We start from the raw sequence: 26,335 nt of genomic DNA on the forward strand, positions 1-26,335 counted from the left end.
GGCACCATCCATCCGGCTGCCCTGTCAGCAGCGAGTGCTCTGCAGGGGGGGGAGTGGGGAGAGTCCGGACATTTACAAATTCCCCCCGGACGCTATTTTTAACTCTAAAAGCCGGACATGTCCGGGGGAATCCGGACGAATGGTAACCCTAAGTTAGGCATGAAAATGAGCCAGGCCCTTGTTTTGACCTCAAAAAACTTGACAGTCCAGACCACAGCACAAGTGATCTCTGTGTTACACCAAAAAGCAGATTTATAATCTCAAACCACTGCATAATCCTATGAAAGGAGGTAAATGCAATGGCAAACTAACCTTATGATGGTAATCAGATTTGACCATTGTGGGTGTTTGTTTATATAAAACAGGATTTACACTTCTTTGTGCACAGAGGACAGAGGGTAGACTTGGACACAGGTTGTTATGTCATAGTGATCTCTTTTGCCTCATTAAGGTGGTATCATCAAATATAGTCTGACTATTTATAGGACTGGACATGTATATTGAATGGGGAAAAAGGATTTTTGAAATGTAAGAAGTTAGGCCACAAGGAGACAGAAAGGAAGGTGAGATTCACCTGCTGTCTGAGTAAAAAGCCAGGGAACTAGATAAAGGTAGATGTTTATACAACATTTCTAAAACATAAAAAAACAGAAGGGAATCTTGATTTGTTTAACTCATGGGATGAGTCTGGATAATAAAGACGACAAGGTGATGCAAGCACAGAATTTTTTTAAAAAGTATAATGTTTTCCAAAATATCCCCATGCAGTCTCACACCCATTGCATGTGACCTTTATAAAATAAATTCGAAGTGTAGTACTTACCCTCAGTGGCATGGTAATTGGGAAGTTCAGGATAAAGTTTGTGTGGATTTTTTACATCTGCAGGAAAATGTAAATAATTAATTTATATAACATATCAATATAGGTCAATTTACTTTGTTTTCTGCTCTTGTAATATATGTTCAGTATCCACAAATTATTGTAGTTAGCCAAGAAGGAGTGGTGGAGAGCAGAAATAGCTATTTACTGAACTAGGACTGAGGGATGGAAATTTTGATTCATCTCTTTCCCAACAGAATAGGAAAGGAGCTGCAGGAAAAAAAAATAGTATCAGCAGGAGCGTCACTTGCTGTGTGGCAGAAGGAAGACTAAAATAGAGTAAGGAATTAAGACACTATCCTAGTGAAAGGTTCATCTACCTATTTGAAGAGGATGATGAAAAGCGGCAGCTCATTGGGCCCAGACCAGAAGAGATTAACTTCCTCCTAAAAGTCAGCAGTTTTTACAAGAAAACAGTCCCCTTAAATAGGAAAAAAATCCATCATACAAAGTGGACCATTATGTACCCAATTAATTTTAATGTCCCTTCTGAGCTATTACATACATGACTGTAAAACTGGCACTAATTTCTATATTCAGCTGTCATCTACAATATGTAGTAATAAAACAAACAGCCATTTTGTAGTGTCTGTTTAGTAAACATTTAGTTGCATTTAGAGACTAGATAAAAACCAGAAAAATGTCACCCATTATCTTTCACGAATCTATCCCAAAATAGTCCACTTTTTGACAAATCAAGCTGTTATAGAGAAGTTACCAGCTCACACAAGAAAAGGGGATTGAATAGCATAAAAACATCATACTCATAGTATTTCTAATACTCTTCTTTCACATATAGCGACAATTTCATGTTATCAAAACATTTTCATACCTGCTGGTGCAGCACACACAGGTGGCTTACGTGACTGTGGCCTTGACGATGGTTTAACAGGTGGATCATTAGCCTAAAATAAATAATTTAAAAAATAGCAAAATCTCACCTCACTAGCAAGTACAGGTTAATATAACTGAAGGCCTGAGGATAATCTAGAAGAAATTAAGAAGAACCCATCAGATATTGCCTCTTGATGTCATTACATTTGAAACTGTAAAACTAAAGACGAATTTCGATATAGCCGCATAATAATTCACCACAAAGTTATATGTGTAAATGAAAAATGTTATTGCTTGATGTTTTAACACAAAGGTGGAAAATACATGATATATATTGTAGTCTCTCTCAGTAGCATCAGCTGTTACGTCTAGAGAGATAATGTTGCCTAGACATTGATAATGTGTTGTCCCATAATTCTCAGCATCTTTTCAGTGATTAAATATGATGGCCCAATCCAAGAGTTGTAATTTTTGATGAGAAACAGAAGGAGCAGATAAAGAACTAAAAACCCTGATTTGTTCCAAATATTCTTAAGAATGAACATTTTTCTTGAAGATCAAGCTGCAGCTAAAAAGAATATTTTGAATAAACTTTTCTGATTCTAGTGCATCAAATACAGATATGCCTCTCTAAGCTGGTTGCCTTCTTGGAAACAATGTAATGAAGAATTATATAATTAGATTGGAGTATGCAAAACTTAAGGTAATAGTAATGTTCTTCTATGGAGGAGGTTCCCATGGCAATACTGAACAGTGCACTTGAGTGAATACAGTATACCCAAAAAAGACACCCTATCCTTCCATCAGTCAGCACTCAACATATCCAGTGACTTCAATGTGAGTGCCATCTACACAGCAATATTAGGATTGGATCCAATTGTAAATGAAAGGATTTAGCAACAGAGAGAGCCAATATGGAAAAAAATGTGTGCAAACCTTCCTTTGTTCCCTTGCTGCTTTTCTTGCATTGTTTTTCTGCTCCTCATTTTCATATTGTTCAGTAAAGGAGTCCAGAATTTCATGCAGATCTTCTGATTGAGTAAGACGAGGTACATCACCAAATAAAATGGCACTAGCTCGAATATCTTGACCATAAAATCTAGCACAAAAAATTATATCAGTTGCTTTAATCATCATCTCAGCTATACTTCTAGTTTAACCTACAGTTTAAAAGACTCCCTATGTACTGCACCATTTCGACATGTTGTATAAATAACATTTACTTGATTTCTTAAACTGATTACTCATGAAGGAATGGCAGAAGTTGTTCTATGCTCAATATAAATTGAGAACAATAAAGTACAGGGAACAGACTTGTTTCCCTTTATTATTACTTCAGCTTAATTTTCACCAATATTTTGCTGCAGCTCATTTTCTATAGAAAAGCATGGTGGTGTGCAAAAAATGGAAAATCAGGATTTTTTGTGTTCACACTATCAGATGTCAGCTGCAGGATCACCTGCTGCATTGAAAGTCAGCATTAAACAAGAAAAGAGAACATTGGTTTCACAGAAAACAGTTATAGCTTAAAGGGCTTTTAATGTGGCCTTTTTAATATCAACCACAATAACTCTGGGTGACCATAGAAAACAGGTGGTACCAAGTTGCCAAAACTCTTGCTATATTGTGATTACAGATTTTATTTATTTATTTAAAGAGTCCTTTCGTATTAGAGCAAGAAGGGAAACTGGACTCTTGGTAATGTTCAACAGTATCCATTTTCACAAATATGCCATAAACATTTCAGTGGATGTGTTATTTGTTTCTAAGCACATACAATTAGCTACTCACTGAGTGGCCTAATTCACAGACTTAGACTCCTTGAGTGGCCTAGTTCACAGGGTACACGAATCTTTAGGACCCACCCACTAGCATGGTCTGCTGTGTGTGCATCTTGCTTTCTGGCCTTGCCTCGGCTGTACAAGGGGAGAACATGCTTGCAGGTTCTCCCCCCCATATCTTCTACATGTACTCACATAAGGGCCTGTCAAAACCAAGCTTTTAATAAATATGAATTAATGCCTTTGCTACTGCTCAGCTTAAAATTGGTACAATACATTTGGGATTTTAAAAAACCTTTACTCTTATAAACAGCAATACTAGGATGGGAGATTTTTAGAAAAAGGAGACATATTCAATTACAAATTTTAATTGTCTCCAACTCAGACTGGTTTTATTTTAATGTAATTTTCAACCAAGTGGTCTGACTCAAACAAGATTTCAAACCTGTCAGAATACAGCATGGAAAACCTCATTTCTTTGCATTTTAGTTTATCTTTGGAACCATGTGTTAAAGTAAATGTATAATTTTCTTGGGAGGAGGGATGAAAAATAAAGTATTTTGGAAAGATTTTAGTTTTATCATATTATCTATGTATAATTTTGATTTTACAATATTGCTATCATTTTATAAAGCAGCTGACAATAAAGTTAAAAAGAACAGGAGTACTTGTGGCACCTTAGATACTAACAAAAGTGTCTAAGGTGCCACAAGCACTCCTGTTCTTTTTATGGATACAGACTAACACGGCTGCTACTATGAATAAAGTTAAAGAAATCTGGTATGTGTATGTTTACAACAATGGCACTAGAATGGAAAAGAATTTTTAGATTTAGAAAACTGGACCTAAATCTCAATTTTGACAGTTTTGATAGCTACGGGTAAAACAAAACAAAACAAAACAAAAAAGTAAGAAGCAGCTCTTGAACATCTTTAGTTGGGCTCTAAACCACAATCCCTAATTTATTTTTTAAAAGGACATTGAACCAGATATCTGCCATTCCCTGCCAAATCTAATACCTCAGAAGTTCAAAAGCTTGTTTTAATGGAAAAAAAGACATAAATAACTCACATCGGAAATAAACTTTTGGCATGGTACAGTGGAATAAATGTTCATATGGAGGCAATATAATTCCAATACTCAAATTCCACCATTAATGCTTTTGGAGATACCATGGGCCAAATTTTGCTTTGGATAATCACCTGCAATTTCTACTGAAATCATTCCAAGGAAAGAATTTGTTCCACTATACCAGGGGTGGGCAACCTGCGGCCCATCAGGGTAATCTGACTGCAGGCAGCGAGACATTTTGCTGATGTTGACCATTGGCAGGCACGGTCCCACGCAGCTCCCAGTGGCCGCGGTGCACCGTTCCTAGTCAATGGGAGCTGCAGGAAGTGGCGGGCCAGCGCAATCAGATTACTCTGATGGGCTGCATGTGGCCCGCAGGCAACAGGTTGCCCGCCACTGCACTATACCAATATATATCAAATATTCACCTTTCTATTAACCCTGTAAATACAGTAGACATTTTAAGTATCTGAACAATGAATTACCTTACCCTGATTTGTTTACAAATTAGGGCACTGGTTGTGAACACAACACAACCAAAAGTAGTACATCAGAGCATATCAATTCTACAAAGTTCACTATAAGATTTATTTTGAATATTTTCCTAAAGATCCATCCCACTAAAATTCCAGTGTAACCCATTGGATGATACAGTACAAAATATGGAAGAAACACACATGAACAATATAGATTAAATCTCAGGAAAAACTTCCTAACTGTAAGAACAGTAGGACAATGGAACAGACTGCCTCGGGAGGTTGTGGAAGCTTCTTCACTGGAGGTCTTCACAAGGAGGCTGCATAGCCATCTGTCTTGGACAATTTAGACACAACAAATCCCCCATCTTGGCAGGCAATTAGACTAGATGACCCTTGCGATCCCTTCTAACTCTATGATTCTATGATTTTGAAACGGACTTACTTGCGATTAGTTTCTTTCCTTTCAATTAAACATGTTCCTTCTAAAGATACCCCTGCAAACAACCCTCGCGATTTGCAGTATGTATAGACAGCAGCCGAGCTTCGTACGGCAACATCACCTTCTAAATTTCTGCAAAAAAGAAAAAAGTTTGCATGGCTCTTATCAACATGCTATTGTAACATGAACAGCAATTGACAATTGCTCATTCTAAATTTTACAATTCGCTGGCACAATGATCAAATTATTTCTGACAATCTGCATTACTTATTGTCCGATTACTTTGCTTCTTTTTTTTGCTACAACTGAACAAATGCATTCCTTGCTTATTTTCCACATCTGGATTTTGAGAGGGAGTAAAAAGTAAAAGTGCACTATGGGTGAGAAGTACTATGCGTAGGGAAATAAAACAGTAATTAAATTATCCAGTCACTTAGACAATGAAATAAAGAGCCATTTTGGAGATGTGATAAAATTGTACAGAAAGATGGCCATTTTCCTTTTAAAAATATAGATTTGCAGATTTAAGCTGCAGCCACGTGTTCACCTGTAATTTAAGTATTTTTTACCTATAGGTTGTAAATAGCCTTTACTTCATGTCTATCTGTTCCTTTTCCCTCTGATCAATCCTATTATTTCCATTGAAGATTTAAAAAAAAAAGTAAGACAATGCAATATAAATTTAAATTGATGTGTTTTTAAAATATTGTCAGACAACTCAATGCCCTATACTACTTCTATTTTAAAGATAAAATAGCTATTTTCCATATATACATTGTTTGAACTGCAGTTTTCTAGAACACTGATCTTTAGACTGTTGGCATACAACATTGGTATCAATTTTCTTTTGCTATGCTGGGAAGCAGAGCAGTAAGCAGGAATTTTGTTTTGCAAGGGAGTACATAGATACATAGGAATGCCATACTGTCTCTGGTCCAAGCTCCATCTAATCCAGTATCCTGTCTCCAGCAGTGGCCAGTACCAGATGCTTCAGCGGAAGGTGTAAAAACCCTGCAACAGGCAAATCTGGAATAATCTGCCCCCCAAATTAGGTCTCAACTGAGTCTCTAATATTTAAAAATCACTTAAGCCCTGAGGCATGAGGTTTAACATCTCTTCCCCAAAATTTGCTAACATTAATAAGGTAACTCTGGATATTCTTGATATCCATTAAAAATATCCAATTCTTTTTGAATTGGATTAAGTTTTTGACTTGAACAACTTTGTAAAGCCACAGTTTAATTACATGTTAATGTATGAAAAAAACTTACCAGTTTTGAATTTCTCACCTTTTAATTTTATTGACTATCCCTTTGTTTTTGTGTAATCAGACAAGTTAAACAAAAAATCCTGCTCTATCTTCTCTCTACCATTCATTATTTTATATACTTCTACTATGTTCCCTCTTATTCACCTCCTTTCTAAGGTAAGCAAACCAGTGTTTTAAGTCTCTCTTCCTATGAGAGCTCTTTTTATGCCCTTGATCATTCTTGTTGCTCTTTTCTGAACCCCTCTAGTTCTATAGTATCCTTTTTGAGATGGGGTGATCAGTACGGTAAACAGTATTTCAGATGACGTGGCATTAGAATATTCTCTGTATTATTCATCATCCCATTCCCCATACGACCAAGCATCTGGTTTGCTTTTCAGACCACAGCTGCACATTAAGCATAGGTCTTCACTGAACTGTCAACAATGATGCCCATGTTCCTTTCTTGGATTGATACAGTTAATTCAGAACTCTGTTAATGTGTATGAGTAGTTTAGATTTTCTCCTTCAATATTTATTATATTGTATTTATCAACATTACATTATTTATTATTTGTATTATTGTAGCACTTAGCAGCCCCAGTCATGGACCAGGACCCCACTGTACCAGGCCCTGTATAAGCAGAACAAAAAGATCCCTGCCCCAAGAGGTTTACAATCTATGCATAAGACAAGAGACAACAGGTGGATACAAACAGATGGACAGAGGAGTACAAGGAGACAAAATAACATTGGTCAGCATGAGACAGGGTTGCAGTCTCATTTATTTGTACAAACTTTAGCTATTTGCTCTTTGAAATCCATTTTGGCCTTCCAATTTCCCCATGTATTTACTGCCTGCTATAATTTATGCTCCTGTATATTAACTTTACTAGGGTCAGATTTCCAGATTTTGAAGGATTTCTGTTTGAAGAGATTCTCAAACCTTGCAATGAAGTCACATTAGTTTAAACTCCTTGCCTTACACTGTCTTTTAGTTCAACAGCATGCATGTCTTCTGAGTGCTCGTCTTCACTTTAGAGTTAGCTCAAGGTATAGCTCAAGTTTCCCCCCCTAACATGACTCTCATCCACACAAAAATATCTCTAGCTTAAGTTAGGTGGTGGTTTAAACTTGAGCTAGCTGCTCTGTCAGGAGGTGAGGGTTGAAGCTCGAATGCTGCTCAAGCTAGTAACACAATGGCAATGCAGCAGCTGAAGTCACAACAACTCATCAGGTGTTAGTCCATTCCCTCTGCTAATCTAGTCATTTTGTGTAGCTAAAGTGTGTTGTTTCAGAAGGCAAGTCTACAAGTGTGGTGGCATGTAAAGTACAGACACTGAACACCCAGCTAGCATGGGTATAAATATCAGTGCTGATGGTGAGGCATGACTTATGCAGGTAGAGCAGAGTGCCCTACACATGTAAATACCCAGGATATATTCCCTACATGTTCTCTACATGTCCATGCAGTGCCTCTCATGTCTACACTGCTCTTTTTATTGGTGAAACAGCAGGGAAAGAAGGAACTCAGGTGAACAAACTTGATCTAACTGTTGTAGTGAAGATAAGCTGAGACTCTTATTGTGTTTTTAGTACTATCCATGCCACCTCTAGGAACTTTACTTTCTTTACTTTTAGGTTTAGGGCCTTTTTGACTAACATTCTCATTTCATTTCAATCTCCCTGTGATAGGTTGGGTCAGAGAAACCCCCTTGGGACCGACACCTGATGTGCTGGGACTACCTCTGAGCCCGTTTTCCCTGGCAACTTGGGACTTCAGTACCCTGTCTTGTTCAGCCAGGCATGCTTGCCTGCTGCAAACACAGATCCAAGCCTGAACCACATCCCCTACAAGCTGCAGGCTTAACTGAAAACAGCTTAAGAAGTGCTCCTGTCTCCAGCACCCAGATACCCAACTCCCAATGGGGTCCAAACCCCAAATAAATCTGTTTTACTCTGTATAAAGCTTATACAGGGTAAACTCATAAATTGTCCACCCTCTATAACACTGATAGAGAGACGTGCACAGTTGTTTGCTCCCCCAGGAATTAATTACTTACTCTGGGTCAATTAATAAGCAAAAAGTGATTTTATAAAAAGTAGGATTTCAGTGGTTCCAAGTAACAACAGACAGAACAAAGTAAGTTACCAAGCAAAATAAAACAAAAACACGCAAGTCTAAGCCGAATACATTAAGAAACTGATTTCAGATAAAATCTCACTCTCAAAGATGTTCCAATAAGCTTCTTTCACAGACTAGACTACTTTCTAGTCTGGGCCCAATCCGTTCCCCTGGTACAGTCCTTGTTCCAGCTCAGGTGATAGCTAGGGGATTTCTCATGATTGCAGCCCCTTTGTTCTGTTCCACTCCCTATATAGCTTTGGCACAAGTCGGGAATCTTTTGTCTCTCTGGGTCCCCACCCCTCCTTCTAAATGGAAAAGAACCTGATTTAAGATGGATTGCAGTACCAGGTGACATGGTCACATGTCCTGGGAGACCCCAAGCCTTCATTCTTCCTGGCCTGACTCACAGGAAGGCTTGCAGGTAAACAGAGCTATTTACAACCAATTGTCCTAGTTGATGGGAGACATCAAGATTCCAAACCACCATTAATGGCCCACACTTTGCATAATTACGATAGGACCTCAGAGTTATATTTCATATTTCTAGTTTCTGATACATTGATACAAATTGGATGCCCACACTCAGTAGATTATAAACTTTGTAATGATTCCTTACAACAGATCTTTTGCATGAAGCATATTCCATTTACATTATACAGTATTCACACCCATTAGCATATTTTCAAAAATCATATGGAATGAAACGTCACACTTTGGATGCTGAACCTAATTTTGTCATGGTCATTATAGCTCAGTGGCTCAGCTAATGTCACTTCTTGAATTAGCTCCTGTGTATTACTTACGATTAAGTCAAAAATTGCTCCTCTTGCATGTTCGAGAAGTAGTAGTTTCAAGAAACAACTACCTAAAGCGTTCAGACATTTTCTCTCAACTTTGTCCTGTTGTGTCATTTTATATGGGGATCATTGAAAATTCTCCATTACCATACTTTTGTTAGATTTTGGCTGCCTCATTGATCTTACTCAACATTCTGCACACTCTGTTTCATTCTTGATCCCGAGACTGGTAGTATAGCCCTATTAATATACACAATCTTTCATTTTGGGATTTGTATCCATTCTACTGGGTCGTTCTCTCCATTCAGAATTTTCATCTGGCTAAATTAAATGGAATCCTTTAGAAACAGTGCTACTATCCTACCTCTACAGCCTAGTCTATCTTTCCAGTATAGTTTGTAACCAGGTATTATTGTATTCCATTGTTTTTTTGTTTGTTTTTGTCATTTCACCAAGGATCAATAATGACTATTACATAAAGGTCCTAGTACATTGCAAGGCATTCTAGATCACCTATTTCTGATTTTAAACTTCTTTAATTTGTATATTGTATTCACTTTCTCTTTCCTTATCCCCCCCTTCGTCATTTCTTTTCCAAGCTGAAAAGTCCAAGTCCTTTTAATCTCTGCTCATACAGAAGCTGTTCCATACCCCTAAACATTTTTGTTGCCCTTCTCTGCACCTTTTCCAATTCCAATATATCTTTTTTGAGATGAGGCGACGACATCTGCATGCAATATTCACGGTGTGGGCGTACCATGAATTTATATAGAGGCATTATGATATTTTTTGTCTGATTATCTATCCCTTTCTTAGTGGTTCCTAACATTTTGTTAGTTTTTACTGCCACTGCACATTGAGTGGATGTTTTCAGAGAACTATCCACAGTGACTCCAAGATCTCTTTCTTGAGTGGAAACAGGTAATTTAGAACCCATCATTTTGTATGTACAGTTGGGATTACGTTTTTCAATGCGCATTACTTTGTATTTATCAACATTAAATTTCATCTGCCATTTTGCTGCCCAGTCACCCAGTTTTGTAAGGTCCCTTTGTAACTCTTGACAGTCTGTTTTGGACTTAACTAGTTTGAGTAACTTTGCAAAATTTGCCACTTTTCCAGATCATTTATCAATATGTTGAATAGCATTGGTCCTAATACAGACTCCTAGTACAGACCCCTGGAGGACACCACTATTTACCTCTCCACATTCTGTCTTGGTGCCCTGTTTGTTTCTCCCACAATCATTTTCATATTTTTCTAATGCTGTCATCTCAAATGGAACAGCTCTTCCTGAGCTGGTCTACTAAGCCTCCTCATTGAAATCCATCTTTAAAACTGACTTCTGCTATTATGTTCAGAAGAAGGGTATCAGATTTATTTATTTTTAAAGAAAATTGCCCTGCCAGATTCTGTGCCATAACCTATAACTGGCCAAAACCAGGGTATGACCAACTAGAGGGTGTAGTCAGATATCACGTATGGAATTATTCTAAGCATATGGCAGAACCAAGGGCAAAGCAAGAGTTCAACGTTTTTACTGCAACTAAGTGCACTACTCTTAAATGTCAGAAGTGAAAAGTTGTAATGCTGGACTTCAAAGGGAGGTCTCACTTTGGTCTCCAATATAGATGCTCACAAAAAGTCAGTGTACCAAGATATTTTTTTATTGCAAAGTATTTCTTTGATATTCATATTTATTAAACCTACACAAGAAGTTATTCAGTCAGCCATGTGTACACATGCCTTTCCTAAATAACCACATATGCTTTTTCCTGGGACCCTAGTCTTTTCTCCTCTATCCAAACCCTGAGCATTCTGCTATTGCTCCTTTATCACAGCATATGCATAAATAATCCAAGCTATCTAGGGCAGCGAGGTACCTAATACATCTCTAAGCAATGTAAAATAATAAGTAGGAGATTGAATGCTATGTGTTCCTATACATATTAAGAGTACTTCTGGTAAAGGGATGGAATGGCACCCTATCTAGCTCCTCGAGTAAAGGAAAGAATACATTACATGCAGAAACTCAGTTTTGCATGAGATCTTGGTATGCAACCACTGCTGCAACCCCAAGACTTGTGTTTGTTCATTCCTTGGAGTTATTAGGAGGCTCAGGATGGAAGTAAGAAGACTTCAGAATGAACAGGTAGGAGCTGGCAAAATATAAAGTTAGTCTTTAAGTTACATTACAGTATGACATTTATAACCATAAAAAAACATAACCCTCATCTGTTATCAAAATATGAATTGCATTCTGATTTAACAACCTAGCCATGGGGAAAATCTAACATGCTACAGAACATATTTATGATTAATATTAATTGCTAAATCCAGTAAACAAACAAGGAAATAGCAAAATCAAACAAGGAAACGGCAAAATATTCCCCATATTAACCTCTGGTATGAAGAGAGTCTCATTTAATATTTGGAATAAAAAATGTGATGTTGTTTAAAAGGACACTTAAAATAGTTGTTTCCATTATAAAAAGTGCTCTGTAACAGGCTTTTAAAGATCCCCCAAAAAACTCTATTATCCTTTCCCTTTGGTAAATTCTTTTCATTCTTATACTGCAAAATAAAATACAACTGATTTTAAAAATACAACTTACTGTATACAATGACTTGCTATAATAAATCTTTTTGTATCAGCATCATCACTTCATGCCAGTACAGCTCCAGGAAGATTGTATTATGTATTAATTTCATACTGAAATGTGTATCATACAACCTCTGCGTAGAGATGTTTAAAAAAAAAAAAAAGGTCAGAAAATGTTTTTTTCCCTGGAAAAAATTGACTTTCGTGAAATATTTGAGTGAAAACCAAAAAAATTTTTATGTGGAAATGCTGCAGTGGTGTCTCATGGGAGCGGTAGTTCAGGTGCCTTATACTCTTATTCTCTTCTATAGGTTGGATTCCCTGACTGGACTCCAACTCTCATGATGCACCACTCTCTCCCCTCTTTGGGGGTGGTGCATCATGGGAGTCTCAAGGCTGTGGTGCATTATGAGAAATGACATCCAGCTGTGGAACCTGGCCCAAAGAGGAGAATGGGGACCTGACGCAACAGAACTGCAACTTCCATGAGGCAGCAAAGCATAACTGAATCAAAGTTTTTTAGTTTGGCCCCAATTTTTTTTCTTCAGTTTATGGTTATTTGGTTTTTTGACCAAAAATCTGTGGTAAGCAGACACTTTTCACAAAAATCATTTAATCAATACCCAATTTTCTGTCAAAAAATGGGTTTGACAGAATTTTTTTGCCGACTTTAAAACAGTCAAACAATTGGTCAACCCAAACAAATGACCACACCAGAATAAAAGTTAGAATGTTCCCCACAGTCATTTCTCTCAAGCAAAAGACTGAGTGAAAAAGAGGAGTCTTAAATTGGCTCAAGGCTAACAAACTTGGGGTCTGATAGACCAACAAGGTAATCTAATCGTAAAACTCAGGGCCCTCCACTAAGAACTTTCTGTATTAGTTCCCAGATGTTCAAATTCTAGGGCCTTTCTGAACCTAGCTGATTTCATCTCTCTCAATCATACACAGAAAGAGGCAATCAATTCTTCTTTCCACTTACAAACAGTCTCCATCTAAGCTAGACTGAACTTCTATTAGGCTTCCTCTTTCCCATTCCTTTTTGTAGGCTTGGTTGAGAGAAACACAAGACCTGACTGAGATCGCACAATCTGTATCCAATTAAAGTGGCATAATACTATGAAGACAACACTGGCCAAGCGAATGACAGGTTTGCCACAAAATTATTGAGCAGTTTGTTAGAATACACTAAATAAAATTTACAAGTATATTTTAAATAGGATTATGGAAGTACTTTTTTGTTAATACATACATTTAAAACACATTACTTGAATTTTATATTTGAATGCTACTCACCTTCCCAAAGGCCCAATTGCCACTGTAAAATTTCCTCCAAGTGTAAGATTGCCACCTTTTGCAAAAGCTTCAACTGCTCTTTCATGGTTCAGTATTATTACTAAATCTGACACCTAGAAATCAAGTAAAAACAACTATATTTGCTACTTGAAACAAATATTTGAAAGTTCATCTATCTCAAGAAGGAAAGAACACAAACATGCAAATCTGTAGATCAGCAAAAACACGGGAGTATATAAACCATTTTCTGGAGTGAGCCAACTTCAAGATATCCTCCTAGTGAAAAATTAGACTAAGAAACTGAGCATTTTTATTACTCTTGATCATTTAAGTATTGTGGCAACATGCAGCTAGAGGGTTTTTTGTTGTTGTTGCTGTTCTCTCTCTCTCCTCTTTGTCTACCATTCACCTGTCCTGAAAGATGGAAGCAAGAGGAAAAAGAAAAAAAGTCACTGAGGAAAATACCTATGATTACAGTTTCCCATTATCAATGGAAACCCATTTTCTGGCTACAGCAAGCCGGATTATGATGCTTTGCCAACTATGGGCTGGTCCACACTAACCCTCCAGTTCGAACTAAAATACGCAACTTCAGCTACGTTATTCACGTAGCTGAAGTCGAAGTACCTTAGTTCGAACTTAAAGGTACTTACCAAAGGTCCACACACAGCAGGCAGGCTCCCCCGTCGACTCCGCCTACTCCTCTCGCGGAGCAGGAGTACCGGCGTCGACGGCGAGCACTTCCGGGATCGATCCCAGAAGATCGATTGCTTACCGCCGAACCCAGAGGTAAGTATAGACGTACCCTTAATGTTATACCAGTCTGACACTGATCACAGGAAAGATAATGGAGCAGCTGATACAGGACTCGATTAATAAAGAATTAAAAGAAGGAACTATAATTAATGCCACTCAACATAGGTCTATGGAAAATAGTTCCATTCAAACAAACTTGATATCTTTTTTGGTTGAGATTACAAGTTTGGTTGATAAAGGTAATAATGTTCATAAAATATATTTAGACTTCTAAAAGACATTAGACTTGGCACTGCACAACATGATGATTAAAAAATAGAACAATACAAGGTTAACATGGCACACATTAAATGGATTAAATGCTGCCTAACTGATAGGTTACCATAATGTAATGGTAAACAGGGAATCAGTATCAAGGTGGTATGTTTCTAGTGGGGTCCCACAGAGATCAGTTCTTGGCTGTATGCTACTTAACAATTTTATCAATAACCTGGAAGAAAACCTGAAATCATCACTGATAAAGTTTGCAGATGACATTGTGACATTATTTGATTAAAATATGACCATATAGATTACTGTTGCAACCACTGTTATATATTTGCAACAAATCTTGTACAAAGATTGTCAAGTAAGGTGTCTATGGAAATGTTATGATTTGCTGAATATGATTATGCTATTTGTATGCATGTATCATTCTTGTATTTGAAGTTGAGAGTATTGGCTCTACACCTGGATTTTAAATGTTTGTTCCTGGGGTAACGCCCACAAGGTATTTAGCCTGCACATCTCGAAGGGACTATTCAAATTAAGTAGCTAATCAAGGAGCATTTAACTCACAATGGAAGATCTCCATCTACCCTGAATGGATTTTCCTATGAATGTGCTATTTGAAGTATAGGTAATGACTTCTACTGTAACTAAGAGGAATCATGCATGGACATGTGACTTGCCCATGTGACTCCAAACACCATCTTGTCACCTGTGATTTTCCACTGGCTGTGCTGAGGGCTTTGTTTGAAACAGTGGGTTTCCCTCCACAAGGCAGAAGCTATAAAAGGCCCTGAAAACACCTCCATTTTGCCTTTTTCCTGCTCCAGCCTCTGGACTATGGATTTATATTAATGGGAGCATTCTAACCAAGGGATCGAGGACCTTCCAATGATTTGGAAGCAACCAGAGACTTGACTTAAGCCAGCAGTTTATTCCATCACTGCTACAAGCCTGATCCAAGAACTTTGCAATTGTTGTATGTATTTGATTCCTTTCACCAATTTTAACTCTCACTTTTCTTTCTTTCTTTTTATAAATAAACCTTTAGATTTTAGTTACTAAAGGATTGGCATCAACATGATTTTTAGGTAAGATCTGAGTTATATATTGACCTGGGTGTGTGGCTGGTCCTTTGGGATCAGAAGAACCTTTTATTTGATGAAACTGGTTTTAAAGAACCACTCATCTCTAAGCCTAGTGTTTTTGGTGGCGATACAAGGACTGGAATGCCTAAGGAAACTGCTTTTCTGACTTCTTGTTAGTCAGTATGGTGAAACAGAAGTTTACTTTTGTTGCTGGTTTGGTACATCTTAAGGAAGAATGACCACAGCATTTTGGGGGTGTATCCGCCCTATTTCTCAGCAGTTTGTCCTGAATTTCGTATTCTCAGTTGTGACCCACAAAGACACAGTTACAGACACAAAAACTGGGGGAGTAGTAAAAAATGAAGCGGACAAGTCATTGATACAAAGAGATCTGGACTGCTTGGTAAATTGGGCACAAACAAATAATATTCAGTTTAATATGGCTAAATAAAAATGTATGCATCTAGGAACAAAGAATGTAGGCCATATTTACATGACAGGGGACTCTATCCTGGGAAGCAGGGACTCTGAAAAAGATTGTGGGTTGTGATGGATAATCAGTTGAATATGAGCTCCCAGTATGATGCAGTGGCCAAAAGAGCTAATGTGATCCTTGGATGCATAAACAGGGGAGGTTCAAGTAGAAGATGAAAGGTTATTTTACTGCTATATTTAGCACTGGGGCAACCTCTGCTGTTATATTGTGTGCTGTTCTGGTGCCCACAATTGAAGAAGATGGTGGAAAACTTGAGAGGGGTCAGAAAAGAGCCACAAGAATCATTAAAGGATTAGAAAGCCTGGCTTACAGTGACCGCCTCAAGGAGCTCAATCTCTTTAGTTTACAAAGGAGTGACTTGATCACGATTCATAAGTTCCTACATGGGTGTGACGTTATTGACATAATCTGGGACTGTATAGAACGTGGTTGCAACCAAGGTCCTGTAGTGGCACCAAATCTTGTATAAAGGGGGTCAAATAGGGTGTCTAAGACAAGATTATGGTTTGCTGGTTATGTTATGCTATCTGTATGCATATATCATTTTTGTATTTGAAGTTATAAATATTGGCTCTATAATGTCTGTATTTCAAACTTATGCTATGCTTCTGGGTGACATCCCAAACAAGTTGGTGTTAGCTCTGCCTAGACTGCTTGATGGCCCATTAAGGACCATCAGCTATACAACTGACCCATTGAGAGAAGGCAGATACGCCTTGTAACTCAGCAAAGTATGCAGGAACTTGCCCATGTGACTCCAGACTCCATTTTGCTGTAATTTTCCACAGTAAGGACAAAGAGGTGTTCTTACACCTGGAAAAGACTATAAAAGGCTGATGCCTCATCTCCATCTGGTCTTCAATCCTGCTTCATACCTCTGGAGGGACTTTGCTACAAGGAAGCTCTACACATCCCCAGCTGGGAATGTACTCCAGAGACTTGATTTGAACCTGCAGTTTATTCTATCACCACTACAAGCCTGAACTAAGAACTTTGCCCTTACTGTATGTAATTGATTCCATTTAACCAATTCTAGCTCTCATCTATATCTTTTTCCTTTTATGAATAAACCTTTAGATTTTAGATTCTAAAGGACTGGCAACAGCGTGATTTGTGGGTAAGATTTGATTTGTATATTGAACTGGGTCTGGGGCTTGGTCCTTTGGAATTGAGAGAACCTTTTTTCTTTTACTGGGGTGTTGGTTTTCATAACCATTTGTCGCCATAACGAGTGGCACTGGTGGCGATACTGGGAAATTGGAGTGTCTACGGGAATTGCTTGTGTGACTTGTGGTTAGCCAGTGGGGTAAAACCAAAGTCTTCTCGGTTTGGTTTGCCTTGGAGGTGGAAAAACCCCAGCCTTGGGCTGTGACTGCTCTGCTTGAAGCAATTTGTCCTGAATTGATACTCTCCGTTGGATCCTGCCAGAACCAGCATTGTTACAATGGGGAACAAATATTTAACAACAGGCTTTTCCAACTGGCAGAAAAAGGTATAACATGATCCAGTGGCAGGAAGTTGAATCTAGACAAATTCAGCCTGTAAATATGGTGTACGTTTTTAAGAATTAGAATAATTAACCACTGGAATAATTTACCCAGGGTCATGATAGATTCTCCCATACTGACAAATTTTAAATCAAGATAAGACGTTTTTTTCTAAAAGATGTGCTCTAGGAATTATTTGGGGAAGTTCTATGGCCAGCGTTATACAGGACATCGTACTAGATGATCACAATGGTCTCTTTGGCCTGGGAATCTATGAATCCTCCTGTAATTTTTTTCTAAGTAATATCAATAAGAAGCATTATAGAAAAAGAAAACTTGTCTAAAACCAAGGCCTGGTTCTAACAGGATGATTCAGACTGGAAAAACTAAAAGGCAAACAGTTTAATAAACAGAGCTAAATAAATTTAATTATTTTTTAGGAATAGTGGTGGAAGGGTCCTTTACTGGGTCTGGGTCCTAAATGGTAATATCATTATATTTCAAAATTTTACAAATCTGCTTTATAACAAATCAAAGTACATAGCTTTAGTGCCAAGAAGACTGCCCTTAGCTCCAAAAATGTTGCTATGCATCTCTGTTCCTGGTTAAGAAGCTCCCCGGAAGATTTCGTGGAAATATGGGTTCTGTACTCCATTGTTACCTCTAAATGGGGTGGTGTGTTAAGCAGCCATTCATTTGACTCATTTGATATCCCTGGTCATCCATCAGGTTAAGGACTTGACTGATGGTGGGGTTGGGAGAAACTTTTCCAAGTTTCTCAAGTGGTCAGGGCAGAGAAGGCAGAATGAACTGCTGGATGATTTGGGAATGAAGCACCATGCAGAGCAGGAGAGAGATCAGTTCACTGGCCGGAAAGAGGTGGCCAGCAATTGCAGCTTCTGAATCATTTCCAGAGATGGAGACAATCAAGATGTTGATGTCCACCCCCTGTTGGTGATCCTGAGCCGGGATCAAGGAGCTCTTTTCTTTGTTCACTTATAAATCTCATGAATATGAACATTTTCAGAACATAAGCTACAAGTATAAACTTATTCTGAATCCATCCTGGAAAGGCCCTCTTTTGTCACTTGTATAATAATATAGATACATACTTATACATGCACACTCAGAAAAAAAAAATAACCTAGAGAACATAGGACTTTTTTAAAAGTAAAATGCCATAAACTGTAGTTCCCATTTACTTACTGGCAAAAACGCTAAGAAAGCATGAAAGTAAATACTATTACACCTCTACCCCGATATAATGCGACCCGATATAACACGAATTTGGATATAACGCAGTAAAGCAGTGCTCCGGGGGGGTGGGGCTGCGCACTCCGGCAGATCAAAACAAGTTCGATATAACGCGGTTTCACCTATAACGCGGTAAGATTTTTTGGCTCCCAAGGACAGCGTTATAACAGGGTAGAGGTGTATCTGTGAAATTAAAGATGTCAAACTATGAGAAAAGACGTGCACACAGACAAATACGTACACAAAACACGTGCATATAATCAGCTGTATAAATATGAAGCTGAATACTTGAAGGAGGCTGTTGTATATTCTGTAAAATTTTCAAAAGCATCAAACTCAGGGCACAAAATTTTTCAGAATGATTGCTATAGTTTCCTCATTTTTTTCATAACTGATTATGTATATTAAAATATTTTGTGTAGAAAAATCAACAGTGAATGGTTAGATTACTTATAAGATGCCAAATATGAATAATTATAAAGATTTCTATGATCAGTCACCACATCCAATAGTGTTGACATTTCACTAATAAAGAGAAGAAATGTAAAAAAGTAACCCTAACACCATCACACACATTTCTCAGAGGGTGCTTTGAAAGTAAAGTCATTAATGTCTGTGAAGGACTCGGGTATTATAGTGATGAGCCTACAGAAAAGCCCAGGAGGAAATTAGTAATTCTGTGTTCATGGCAGGGTTTGAACAGCATGCAGTAACAAGATCTGAGGTCACACACTGAACAATGAGGAAAACACAAAATACTGAATAGGTGCTTATTAAGTGACCACTGGAATGCCTTGCAAAAAGCACAGGCTGGTTAGATGGCTAGGAGCGTGCCAGGGGCAGGGCTCCAGCACACAGCACTGCATCCCACAGGGCCGCCCAGGGAGGCTGCTGTAATTCAGATAGGCCCCCAAAGCTCTCTAAATTACATTTGTGTCATCCCCAGTCACTCAACTGGCCCAAGATCAGGAAGGTAGAAAGGTTGATTAAAGCCACACTAGCCTCCCTATCCTTTGGGCTGTGACTCTCACCCAAGGAAAGCAAATGTAGCACCAATACTAAAACTTTTATCCTAACTAAAATAATGGAACAAATATAAAGGGATAACAATTCTTAGAGGATGAGGCTTGGTCTACACTACAATGCTTGCGTCAACCTAATTATGTCAGTGTCTACACTACAATGCTGCTTCCGCTGAAGTAAGTCGCCCACTACGCAGACATAACAACTCCACTTCCACGAGAGACGTAGTGCTTATGTCGATGTAGTTAGGGCAACCCAGTGCCCATGTAGACACTGCATTACTTACACCGCCTATTGGCTGTCAGTCCTGAGCGGGGCTGACAGCTGGAGCCCCTACACCTCCCCAATCTGGTGCTGTCAGCCCGAGATGTCAGACAGGCACCAGACTGACAGCTGGGGCTGTCAGCACCAGGGCAGGGGAGTGAGCCCAACAACTGGCTGACAGCTGGGGTTGTCGGTGCCAGGGCTGCCAGGCTCCAGCTGTCATTGTCCCACAGTGCCCCATTACTGTCAATGGAAGTGCTCCTGGTGAGGATGCGCAGCATTGACAGAAGGAGCATAGTGTTGATGTGGACAACCGCTTTCATTACTGCGGTGGCGGTATGTCGACTTAAGTCAATTTAATTTTGTAGTGTAGACAACCCCTTAGAGAACCATGACCAAAAAGCAGCCTGAGCTTTTTTTAAAACACAAACTTGTATTTAGATATCATGTTATAAAACAGTGATTCTTACCAGATAAAGCTGGTTGTTTGGGAATGTTGTGTTATACAATTACATTATTATTGAAGGAACAGAATACTGTAGATGTTACGTATTTGATTTTTAATCAGGTGTGACGATGCGGTTCTGGCGGAACCCAACTGAGAGTGCCAACTCGGGACAAATTGCTCAAACAGGGCAGTTACAGCCCAAGGCTGGGGTTTTTTCCACCTCTAAGGCAAACCAAACCAGCGGGACTAGGAGGACTTCGGTCTCACCCCACTGGCTACCCACAAGTCTCACAAGCAATCTCCTAGGACACTCCAGTTTCCCAGTATTACCACCAGTGCCACTCGTTATGGGGACAAATGATTATGAAAACCAATACCCCAGTAAAAGAAAAAGGTTCTCCTGATCCCAAAGGACCAAGCCCCAGTCCCAGGTCAATATACAAATCAGATCTTACCCACAAATCACGCTGTTGCCAATCCTTTAGAATCTAAAATCTAAAGGTTTATTCATAAAAGGAAAAAGATAGAGATGAGAGCTAGAATTGGTTAAATAGAATCAATTACATACAGTAATGGCAAAGTTCTTGGTTCAGGCTTGCAGCAGCGATAGAATAAACTGCAGGTTCAAATCAAGTCTCTGGAATACATCCCCCGCTGGGATGGGTCCTCAGTCCTTTGTTCAAAGCTTCAGCTTGTAGCAAAGTTCCTCCAGAGGTATGAAGCAGGATTGAAGACAAGATGGAGATGAGGCATCAGCCTTATATAGTCTTTTTCAGGTGTAAGAACACCTCTTTGTTCTTACTGTGGAAAATTACAGCAAAATGGAGCCTGGAGTCACATGGGCCAGTCCCTGCATACTTTGCTGAGTCTCAAGGCATATTTGCCTTCTCTCAATGGGTCCATTGTATAGCTGATGGTCCTTAATGGGCCATCAAGCAGGCTAGGCAGAGCTAACACCAGCTTGTCTGGGATGTCACCCAGCAGCATAGCATAAGTTTGAAATACAGATGGTATAGAGCCAATATTCATAACTTCAACTACAAAATTGATACACACATATAGACAGCATAATCATAACCAGTAAACCATAACCTTGTCTAAGACACCCCATTTGACCCCCTTTATACAAGATTTTGGTGCCACTACAGGACCTTGGTTGCAACAATGATCTATATGGTCCCAGATTATATCAATAACGTCACATCAGGTATTTGACAGAGGTTCACAAAATGTACCCAAATATAATTCAAGTTGACTTGTGGATGAAAACTGCCATGGAAACTGAAAGTCTGTAAGTAAAGGAAAATGAAATAGCAATATATTGACATTGAGGAAGTTGTCTAGTGCAGTGGTTCTCAAACTAGGGCCGGCGCTTGTTCGGGGAAAGCCTCTGGCGGGCCGAACCGGTTTGTTTACCTGCCGCATCCACAGGTTCGGCCGATCGCGGCTCCCACTGGCCGTGGTTCCCCACTCCAGGCCAATGGGGGCTGCAGGAAAGGCGGCCAGCACGTCTCTCGGCCCACTCCGCTTCCTGTAGTCCCCACTGGCCTGGAGCAGCAAACCGTGGCCAGTGAGAGCTGCGATCGGCCGAACTTGTGGACGCGGCAGGTAAACAAACTGGCCCGCCAGGGGCTTTCCCTGAACAAGCGCCGGCCCTAGTTTGAGAACCACTGGTCTAGTGGAACTACAGGAACAGGTGTTAAGTCTTACCTAACGTAACATCTCTATTAATGATCTCAAACAGAACTAAAATCTAATAAAATTTAGATAGGGTACTTAACTGAAACGTGTTACCAAAAACTAATTATTTAAATAAATATAATAAATTATAATAAATGATAACAAAGAATTAATACAAAGGGACCTTGACCCCGATCAGGCAAGGCACTTAATACCGTGCACTTTAATCTGGTACCAAATAGGTAAAAATATGAACAAGAAAACCGAACAATTTGGAAAATTACAACTTTACTATATTAGGTAGAAAATATACAGAGATATTTAATTGTGGGGAGGAGGGGAACAGGGCCGGCTCTGGCTTTTTTGCCGCCCCAGGCCAGAGCGCCGGGGGCAGGGCGGCAAGCCCCGGCGGGGGCTCGGCTCTCCCCCCCACCCCCGGCGGCCAGAGCGCCAGGGGCAGGGCGGCGAGGCCCGGCTGGGGCTTGGCTCTCCCCCCGGCGGCCAGAGCGCCGGGGGCAGGGCAGCGAGAGGGCGGCGAGCCCTGGCTGGGGCTCGGTTCTCCCCCCGGCGGCCAGAGCGCAGGGTGGCGAGCCCCGGTAGGGGCTCGCCGCTCTCCCCCCGGCGGCCGGGGGAAGGGCGCGGGGGGGGGAGGGCGGCCAGAGCGCCGGGGGGAGGGCGGCGAGCCCGGCTGTGGCCCCGCTCTCCCCGGCGGCCGGAGCGCCGCGCCGCCCCCCTCCAGGTGCCGCCCCAAGCACCAGCTTGGTTGCCTGGTGCCTGGAGCCGGCCCTGGAGGGGAAGAAACCTAAGAAACACCAAAGAGGTACAAAAAAAATTCAGGATACATTTCAGAAAAAATAAAACCTTCCTAACAGTGAAACAGTTTCCCAAGAAAAGTATCTGAAGCCCTATCAATTGGGGCATATAAAACTAAGACTGAACTATACACCACTACATATACCCAAAGGAACAGGTTAGGTGATCTAATAAGTTTGTTGCCTCTCTAATGTCTTTGGTTTTAAGATTCTAGGATCACAGAATAAATTTCTTGAACAATACACAGAGCATTTAAAACTATGGTAACAGATAAACCTTGTAAAGATCATATCAGACTAACTGAAACATGAGAAGAAATATATGACTAATTTGAAAAATAATAAATATTAAGTATGTTGGACTGACTACATATATAGCAATGGAAAATGCAAATGAAAACATCACATTTTATTGAAAATATAAAAAACATGGCTCCATGAATCACTGACCTTTAGGGAAAAAACATCTTTAAGAAATAGTCCCTTGTTTACTCCTTCACTAGTGGTAAGGATTCTATCAGGTGCAGAACTACATAACAGAAGCACATTACCGAAGAACAGAATAAACTCTTATAGATAGGCTTGGCAGAATTTGATTTTTATAATTCTGACAGATAATATTGATGTTTATTTTAAGCATATTTAAATATTTTTATTGATTTTAATTTTCACAGTTGCGGGAAATTATGGGGTCCAGACAATTATTTAATGCCAAATGCTGAGATTCAAAAGTTAAAGCTTTATAACCTTTAAAACACAAATTGTCAACATCACGTCTAAATATACAAAGTAAATATTCTTAAATCAACAAATCATACCTGTTTGTACTAATCCATTTGCTAGTCCATTTGTAACAAGCCTAATTCAAAAGCCTAAATCACTGTTTGTTTTTTTATTCTAATAAAATTTCTCAGGCAGCATTTTTCTTACTTTGGCTATCTGTAAATTTCAATGATCATCAATGGAAATTTTTTTTATCAGTTTAAGTACAAACTTAAGTACAATTAAGTGATATGAACTGATTATTGGAACATAAGGTGTGCCATATGAGAGGCCAGTTGCATATGTGGAAAGTGTACCAAGATACTGCAGGTGCTAGGGAGAAGAAATTTCTGGAATAATTAGGTGCTATGTAGTTTAACAACTTTCAACCATAATTCTGCATTTCCTGGATTGCAAGTGCTTTGATGTGTCAAACTTAACATTACATTATTGTTATGGGAGGGAGGAGGAGATCTGTCATGTACTTTAATCTAAAGAAGTACACATAAACATTATATTGAGAACGAAAGAAAGAGCAAGTCCTGTTTGGCTACAAAAATACATATACACATATGTACAAACTAGAATTCCAATGACAAGGCATTTTTTTCTAGTCCCGATAGCTCATGTGCACCACACTTAAAAAGTTGTCCCTCTGTCGAGAAATGTTATTTTTGGCACTACTCCGAGACTCAATACAGCAAGTCCTGGGCATGAAACCAGTGTAAATTTAAATCCTTGACTGTTTCAGCAGGTTTTGCAAAGCCAGTAAGACTAAGAATCAAAATATGTGGTTTTCTCTAGAGATCACTGTAAGAAACCTGACAGGTTTTATATTGGGTACCTCTCACTGTAGCAGACAATATTTCACCAATGCCACTGAAAAGTTTATTACTTCATTTTCTAATGTTTAGAAACTGCATGCTTTATGTAAGAGCACACTTTCAGTTGATATATGCTGGAGTAAGTAAGTGATTTGCACATAAAACTTTTTGTTAATTAACGTAATTCATGCATCTACTGTGCTTTTAACACTGTTTTCACTAACTAGGTTTAACTTTAAAAGGGGGCAGTTTTACCCATTTGTTTTTATGTAATTTACCTTCACTTGTATCCATCAATCCTTTTGGGGGGGGGGCACTATACAGTTCCTCTTACCATTTAGCACACACCGCTATCTCATTTCACTTTATCTGCAAACACAATCTGTATATAATCCTATCAAGTCCAACTACAAAATCTTCTATCCCCTTTATCTCACTTCTTTATCCCAGGTACAATATTTTTTTTTATCAAACAGGTCACTTGTTTCTACTCTTTAGAAATGCATTAATTAATGCTTAATTATACTTCAGTTAATTAGCAAAGAGATCAGATAATAATGTACCAATCTTCATTGCTGGATTTTTTACATCCCATTCAAAATATATCATTTTATGAAAACATGAGAAAAATTCATACTGTACATGCAATATTGTAAAATAAGTTTCAATTATAGTTCATGTACACTGAAACAATGCATATTTCAAGATCAATGGATGTAGCATAGAAAACTCTACTTTTGTAAGATATTACAAATGTATTTAATCCTTACCTCAATTCCAATTTCAAATCCACCACCAAGGCCAGCTATCCCTATTGCAGAAGGAGAAGACCAACCTGACCCACACAAAATAAGATACATATTACCATTTAACAGTAGTAAGTTCTCCCTTTTACAGAAACTAAAGGTTAACTAATACAATATGAAAAATATTACAAGGCATTGCATTTGACATACAAATTTTCAAACTGAAACCTAAAAAATTACAAAGCTAAATATATTTTTTCTCTTGTTTTTAAAATGTGCCTCAAAATTTTCAGTGCCATCCAAAACTAAGTTTGAAAGTCATGTTTTCAAAGTAAAAACTGCTTTTCAGGAAGGCACCTGAAGAACTGGCAACATCAAGTAGATAGCAAATGAAAACAGTGCTGCCTGGGGACAGTTTGTTCGATAAATAATATTGCAATAGTAAAGAAAAAAATCCAAATTATAAAATTGCATTTCAATAGTTAAAAGGACATAATTACTGAAAAACAACAGTGCACATTGGAAATTTCACTGTAATTCTGATTACCATATCAAAGGGACACTTCAGAGACAGCACCATTTACACTGAAGAACTCTTATTTTAGGCCAACTGTCTGCAATTTTTAAAAATATATTAAGGTGCATGTTTTCAAAAGCATTTTTCAAACATCATATATTTAGATTCAGTTAATCTTTTGGATACCAAGGCTTGTTTCAAAAAGTATCGCAATACTTCACAGAGAACATCAGAGGTTTGAAAATATGAAGGTTTATGTGGTGCATCAATGTAGCTAAACATTTTTGTTCGGTTACTTTTACTAGTGGTCATGTATTTCTGCTAACAGTTACTTCCCATTGCTATGCCTTTGTGT

At 38.8% G+C, this 26,335-nt stretch overlaps 1 protein-coding gene across 1 annotated transcript in view; it reads right to left on the reverse strand.

The window, feature by feature from the left end:
• SH3YL1 (SH3 and SYLF domain containing 1) overlaps positions 1-26,335 on the reverse strand; it is a 65,780-nt gene that overhangs the window by 33,731 nt on the left and 5,714 nt on the right. The window contains exons 4-9 of the mRNA XM_024215815.1: positions 25,488-25,552; positions 13,557-13,669; positions 5,488-5,616; positions 2,651-2,813; positions 1,713-1,785; positions 824-880 (exon numbers count right to left, since the gene is read on the reverse strand). Of these exons, the coding sequence (XP_024071583.1) occupies positions 824-880; positions 1,713-1,785; positions 2,651-2,813; positions 5,488-5,616; positions 13,557-13,669; positions 25,488-25,552 (600 nt within the window). The remainder of the gene's footprint in view (positions 1-823; positions 881-1,712; positions 1,786-2,650; positions 2,814-5,487; positions 5,617-13,556; positions 13,670-25,487; positions 25,553-26,335) is intronic.

This window comes from Terrapene carolina, unplaced genomic scaffold (assembly GCF_002925995.2).
Source record: "Terrapene carolina triunguis isolate 2854851 unplaced genomic scaffold, T_m_triunguis-2.0 Scaffold42, whole genome shotgun sequence".
NCBI classification, from domain to species: Eukaryota; Metazoa; Chordata; order Testudines; family Emydidae; genus Terrapene; species Terrapene triunguis.